General features: G+C 42.1%; 1 protein-coding gene across 1 annotated transcript in view; it reads right to left on the bottom strand.

The window, feature by feature from the left end:
- Positions 1–1,051: 1,051 nt before the first annotated feature.
- Positions 1,052–6,000, bottom strand: part of elp3 (elongator acetyltransferase complex subunit 3) — a 30,617-nt gene continuing 25,668 nt past the window's right edge. The window contains exons 12-15 of the mRNA XM_037751494.1: positions 5,413–5,478; positions 5,053–5,280; positions 4,743–4,824; positions 1,052–2,899 (exon numbers count right to left, since the gene is read on the bottom strand). Coding sequence (XP_037607422.1) covers positions 2,808–2,899; positions 4,743–4,824; positions 5,053–5,280; positions 5,413–5,478 — 468 coding nt within the window. The 3' untranslated portion in view covers positions 1,052–2,807. The remainder of the gene's footprint in view (positions 2,900–4,742; positions 4,825–5,052; positions 5,281–5,412; positions 5,479–6,000) is intronic.

The raw sequence follows: 6,000 nt of genomic DNA, 5'->3' as shown, positions 1-6,000 counted from the left end.
GTAATGGTCTAAATATTGTATATTTGTGACATCACAAATGGACAGAAATCCTGACAGCTTGTTTCAAATGCAGAGTTTCTGAATACGGGCTGTGTGTATTTCCTGTGGATTGAGTGTTTCGATACTTTTACAGTATTTATATAGGACTTAAGCCTGCTTTATAATATAAAAAAATAATGAAAATCTCACTTTTTTATAATATGGGACCTTTAAGTAGTGAAAACTAATACTAGTGATGAGCCACTACATTATTCTCAACAATGAACTGAAATCAGATAATGCATCGATCTGGGTTGGAGAAGACTATGTCCAGCATCAACGCACCTACATCCCTTTTCTATTCTTTTACTCTGCTGAAGTGAAGGTTACGGGACTTTGTCTCCAAAAATGACCAGAGTTTAACTGAACTTGCTACACTTCAGCTCATGTTGCAGTGAAGATTAGACCAAACTCTACAGCACCAATCAGCTCAGCACAGACTCAGCGAGTCTGAACAAGAGGGGGGGGGAGTCCTTTCACATTTCACAGCTGATAGCAAGAGTGAGCAAGCACAGAGGGAGAGAGAGAGAAGCCCCAATGTGGCCTGTTCCCCCAATGCGTCAGGACTGCAACACCAACACACAGCGCAGTCACGACACGGGGGGGGGGGGGCGCATCTAGGAAATTACGCATGGCCGTTCAGCTTCAGTCGCCCCGCAGCAGTTGGAATCTAGATGAGACATAGGTCGAGCCTTTTGAGCTTTATTGCTCGCTATTTTTTTTCCAAATGACAAACCCTTTCCAGTAACGTTGCGGCCGAACGCGGCACTCAGTCAGTGTTCATCAGACAGGTAACTGATGGAGATGTAATTGGAAAGGCTGCGTCAAATGAGCCAGTAAAACACTCTCATAGGGCAATCATCAGGGGTCTCCCGTGAGGGCCCGCACCCTTGACATCGGGGAATACATTATAGGAGGTGCTCTGACGATGTGGCCTTTTCTTTTCCTGGCTGTTCTGTCATTTAGGTGAAACGTCTTTCTAGAACTTTTCTCACAAAGCAGGACACTGGCAGTAACTGAAATATACTTTATTCCTTGAGGGAAAAAAAGAAAGTGATCAACATCTGGAATTTACCAAAATACATAAAGCCCAAGAATGCATGACAGAAAAATAAGTAATAGGATTAACTGTGAGGCTTTAAAAAGCCATTTATGTAACACTAATATTCAATTTCCGGCCTTATAAATCAAAATTGTGCGATTACACAACGGCTGCCCGGCGAGGACTACTTCCCGCGGTTCATTCATCCACTGCCAACCAGTAATGAACGCTCGACTCGTAATGGGTTTTCTATTTAATTGCGACATAAACATGATTAACTCGAACCGTGATGGCAAACAGGTTTTTAAATCCGAGACGAAAGACACAGGAACTATTTAAGAGATACCCAGACATTCAGATTTTTCTTAACCAGACACATGTATACGGAAGCCCTGAAAGGCAAGCGAGATTTCTTTTTTGTGGTGATCCATTTTCTAAGTCTGATCTAAATTATTTCTCTCCTGTGTGTATGACTTAAGAATAGGTGAAAAATGTTTTGCCAGGATAATCTTTCTAAGTTCCTTTTTTTTCTGTGAAACAGGAGGAAAAACAATTCAGGCGGAGGTTTATTTTTTTTTGCCTCTGTATTAAAACAGGTAAAAAAAAAAAGAAAATTAGGCTGATTTTTCTAGGTTACTTTTTTGCTTCTGTGTGGAAACGGGAAAAAAAAAAATTTAGGCTGATTTATTATTATTTTTTTAATTTATTTAATTATTTTAATTTTTTTAATAAGTCTTGTTGTTGTGATATTTATTTTGACCAAACAGAGTGCACCAATACCCCATGTTTTAAATCGGACTAAGCATTCAGGTTTTCTTCTAGGTGAAATTGAATTTCTCCATGCATTCGGTACGTATAGACCATTTCAACGGCATTGCATTGCTAGGCACCAGTTTGGGTCGATGTGTACTTCCTGTCTTTTTGTTTGTAGTTCACATACGCTGTAACAGGAAATAAACTGGGGAAATTTGGAATGTAACCGTTTATAACTGTGAACTGGTCTATATTGTCTCTTAGCAAGTTACATTACTGTCATGTCAATTAATGTTCTTCCACCGGTTTTCACTATGAGGCAAAGAAAAGAAAAAAAGGTAACTTAGCAAAATCGGCCTGAAAAGCAAAAATTCCACCTTTGTCACAGAAAAAAAATATTTAGAAAATGGTTCACCAGAAAAAAAAAAAAGTCTTGCTTGCCTTTCAGGGCTTCCGTACATGTAACATTAAAATTTAAAATGTCTCAGCAGGATTGTTCTCATTTCTTGCCAAACTGAATTATTACTTCTTGCTGAAACCGAGTACACTGACAGGTCACTGGTGGTACCCATTTGTTTCAATGTGGAAAGCTAAAAAGACATGCTATTGTTTGTGTTTTCTTTAGGACCAGTTTATGGAAAGGAGCAGACTAAAATTTGATCTATCTTTTCCCTTAGCGATAAAAAAATGTTTGCATCTCAAATTGAACTTGTCAACAAGATGTTCTGGCCTCATCCCCAAATGACTTTGCTTTTATTCCTCGCACCCTCTCACGCCGTCTTCCTTATCTAAATAAAGCGGAGAAGATGCAACAGCATTTCCTGGTGTGTACCAGATAAAAAACAGCCATTATCTCCCCCTAATGCTAAGAAAACATACTGAAGACTAAACAGCAGTAATCATGTCCCGACAATATTGTCGTAATAAATAAAACAATAATGTGCGCGTGTCCAGATAAAAACATAGTCCAGGTTCAGTCCGTTCCGGGTCCGTAGAGGTCCTTCACCATATACGGACCCTCCAACTCATAGCCCATCTTCCTGTAGTAGTTCCTGGTTCCTACACCTGCAAAACACAGAGGAGAAGACAACAAGGTCCTCAGTACAGGAGAAGACAACAAGGTCCTCAGGAGGAGCACAGAAATGAAAAAAAAAAAAAAAGTAACACTGCTGCTTTACATTATGTTATTGATTAGGGATGGAAGAGGCCCCACGATACGATATTATCTCAATACAATATTATCACGATACTTAAAGCTTCAGTAGTCAGTATATTTTTGGCATCATTGGGCAAAAATTCCATAATAACCTTTCAGCATATTGTAATTCAAGTGTTCTGAGAGATAACTAGACTTCTGCTCGTCCTCATGGCTCTGTTTTCAGGCTTTAGAAAATCTAGCCTTGACGGGAGACTTTGACCAATCACAGGTCATTTCAGAGAGAGAGAGAGAGCGTTCATATTGGCTGTGCTACGGTCATGTGACTGGAACTTGGCGTTCCTTCTAGCCATCTCAACCTGATCTCAACATGGCTGCCAGGTCACAAACGTTCTCATTTCACAGCTAAACCGTGCACTACAAGATGATTCTGAAAACATGTGTGGAGAGAAATAGGCATTAACGTAACAGAATATTGATTCATATTTAATCACCGCTGCCTAGTTTGACCGTTTGGTCGGAGGTCGTGAGTGATTGACAGCCGGCAGCTGGACAGCAGACCTCAGATCAGCTCTGACTGTTTGTTTTCCTCCGGTCTGTGAAATCTCACAGATGCCGTTAGGAGCACCAGAGGACACAGAGCAACATGATTTTTTTCAGGTTACCTGTTTCATGTACTACTGTCACGATGTAGCGACCGTTTTATAAAAATAACTTTTTATAATCATATTTGCTCTAATCTCGCCTACTGCAGCTTTAATGCTCAGGCTGATCGGAATCCTTCAAAAAAATTCCTGAATCCGGATCATGATCCGGATCGCCACCAAAATGTAATGGATTGTTCATTGTGCCACACCCCATCCCTCCAAAAAATATCATTCAAATCCATTGCAAACTTTTGGATGAATCCTGCTAACAGACAAACAAACAAACGGTGGAAACATAACCTCCGCCATGGCCAAGGCGGAGGTCAAAATTGAAACAGTGTTTTTGAGAACCGACACAGTACCACAAAACACAATATTGCGATATTCAACATATAACATATTATATTTCAACATTTTCTTCGATCTCTAATGAATATGAGTGATTGTTACAGCGTCGGTTATCCACAGCTGACTCGTGCTGTTTGAAAAGCTTCTCCTTCCCTTCGTTAAATTCCTGCAGCAGGACACACGTTGACAAATCTACCGCCTCTGATCGGAGATGTGCCGCACCGGAGCGCAAAGCCATTGCGCACGGCCTCCCCCCGCTGCGTTTACCTTCATTAAATCACGTGCAACACACACCTCTAACACGCACCCGACGGGCCCGTTACAAGTCGGCACTCTGCTGGTTTATGAGGGGAGATATAGATAGAGATATAACGTTGCAGCACCAGGGCTCATTAATCCTCTGCGTCACAGCCTCTTCACTAACTTATTTCAGCAAAAGTGTTGTGTTTCATGTTTTATTTCTGAAATGCATCCCATTAAATGCGATATGATGTGGGGCCATTTACAATGTAAGATGCAGTAGAACTGTGATGCAATCGTGTGAACCGCTTCACCAAACAACCGTTTTTTGAAATGATTTGCTTTTATCATCATTGTACTAATTAAAAGGTCTAAAAAAGAAAAACCCACACCATCTGCCTGTCTGGCTGCAGATTTGTGGAGCCAGACATGTTTCACATCGCGCCGCCATCCAGACAACAATGTCTAAGGAGGAGATAAATGACGCTCTCCTTCCTGTGCTGTTTTTGTTTCTCACCTGAGATAACGGCCAATTTGCTCGACCCGTGTTCATCTCTGGAAATCCTCTCCGCCTCCTCCATCAGCATCATGCCAAAACCCTGAACACGAAGGAGAGGGAAAGGAACAGATAAAGAGAGTTATCAGTCAAAAGCTTTGAGCTATTTGTGCCTTATTTTGTGGTTAATCTCAGTCTTGAACTTTTCATAGAAAAAAAAAAAAACGAGCCAGGAGTGATTACAGTGTCGGAGAAAAACAATCAGATTCACAGCTGGAGGAGAAATCAAAGTGGTTGGGCGTCTACTCTATGTGTGAAAGTGTGTAGCCACCTGATGCTGGAACTTGCTGGGGTCTCGGCTGCTGACGGGGACGACGCTGCCATAGACGTGCAGCTCGCGCACGATGGACACGCCCCCTTTCAGCTCCGCGCGGAAGGACTGCGGGGAGCAGCGGCGCAGGCGCAGCAGGCCGATCAGGATGTCCTGCTCCGGGTCCTCGTACGAGAGGAAGGTCTCCCAGCCGCCGTTGGCCACGTAGTCCCTCCGCACCAGCTCAACCTGAACACATGCCATTTGGTAAATAGAAGTTATGATCGGCGTCTCGAGCAATACGACACCACAGTGTTTCCTCCATTGATCTCTGACTCTATAAAAGCGAGTGCACTTCATCTCCAGGAAGCCGTCTGTTACCTGATACGGTCGCACTTTGTGGTGAATCTCCTGAATGCCCACTTCTCGCGTCCTCACGTCTCGACACTGCACACAGAGAAACAAACACATTTGAAATTCCACACAACGAGGCTGTTTGAAATAAATGATATAACATGCTGCATCAAGCTAGTTATAATCCTTCAGACACTCAACCAATCAAACCCAAATAATAAATTCAATACTATTTATCGTTGTCATTTTCAGCAATACATTTTCAAGTTTCAGTGTACTTGCATTTTGGAAATATCTCTCTATGTGGTAGTTTTCATTGTTAGTGGCGGGGTCCGCCACTGTCCTCATTTTTCAACAATAACCATTTAGTATATTTACACTTTGTAAATGCATCTCAATGTAGTAGTTTTCAATGTTAGTGGCGGGGTCCACCATTCTTGCGCTGGATTCAAATTGCCTTCACATCAGGGGCGGAGCCAGTAAATGTAAACATTTGGGCCTCAGCCCAAACCATAAGCCCATAAGCTAGTTAGCTAGCTAGCTAGGCAGCAAGCTCGCTCACTGAGGTGACACGACTGAATGAAACACGACACACACACACAAGACTATAACCCC

Source organism: Sebastes umbrosus, chromosome 18, assembly GCF_015220745.1.
Source record: "Sebastes umbrosus isolate fSebUmb1 chromosome 18, fSebUmb1.pri, whole genome shotgun sequence".
Lineage (NCBI taxonomy): Eukaryota > Metazoa > Chordata > Actinopteri > Perciformes > Sebastidae > Sebastes > Sebastes umbrosus.
Note: the sequence above shows the minus strand (reverse complement) of the source record. Positions and strands in the feature narration are given on the sequence as shown.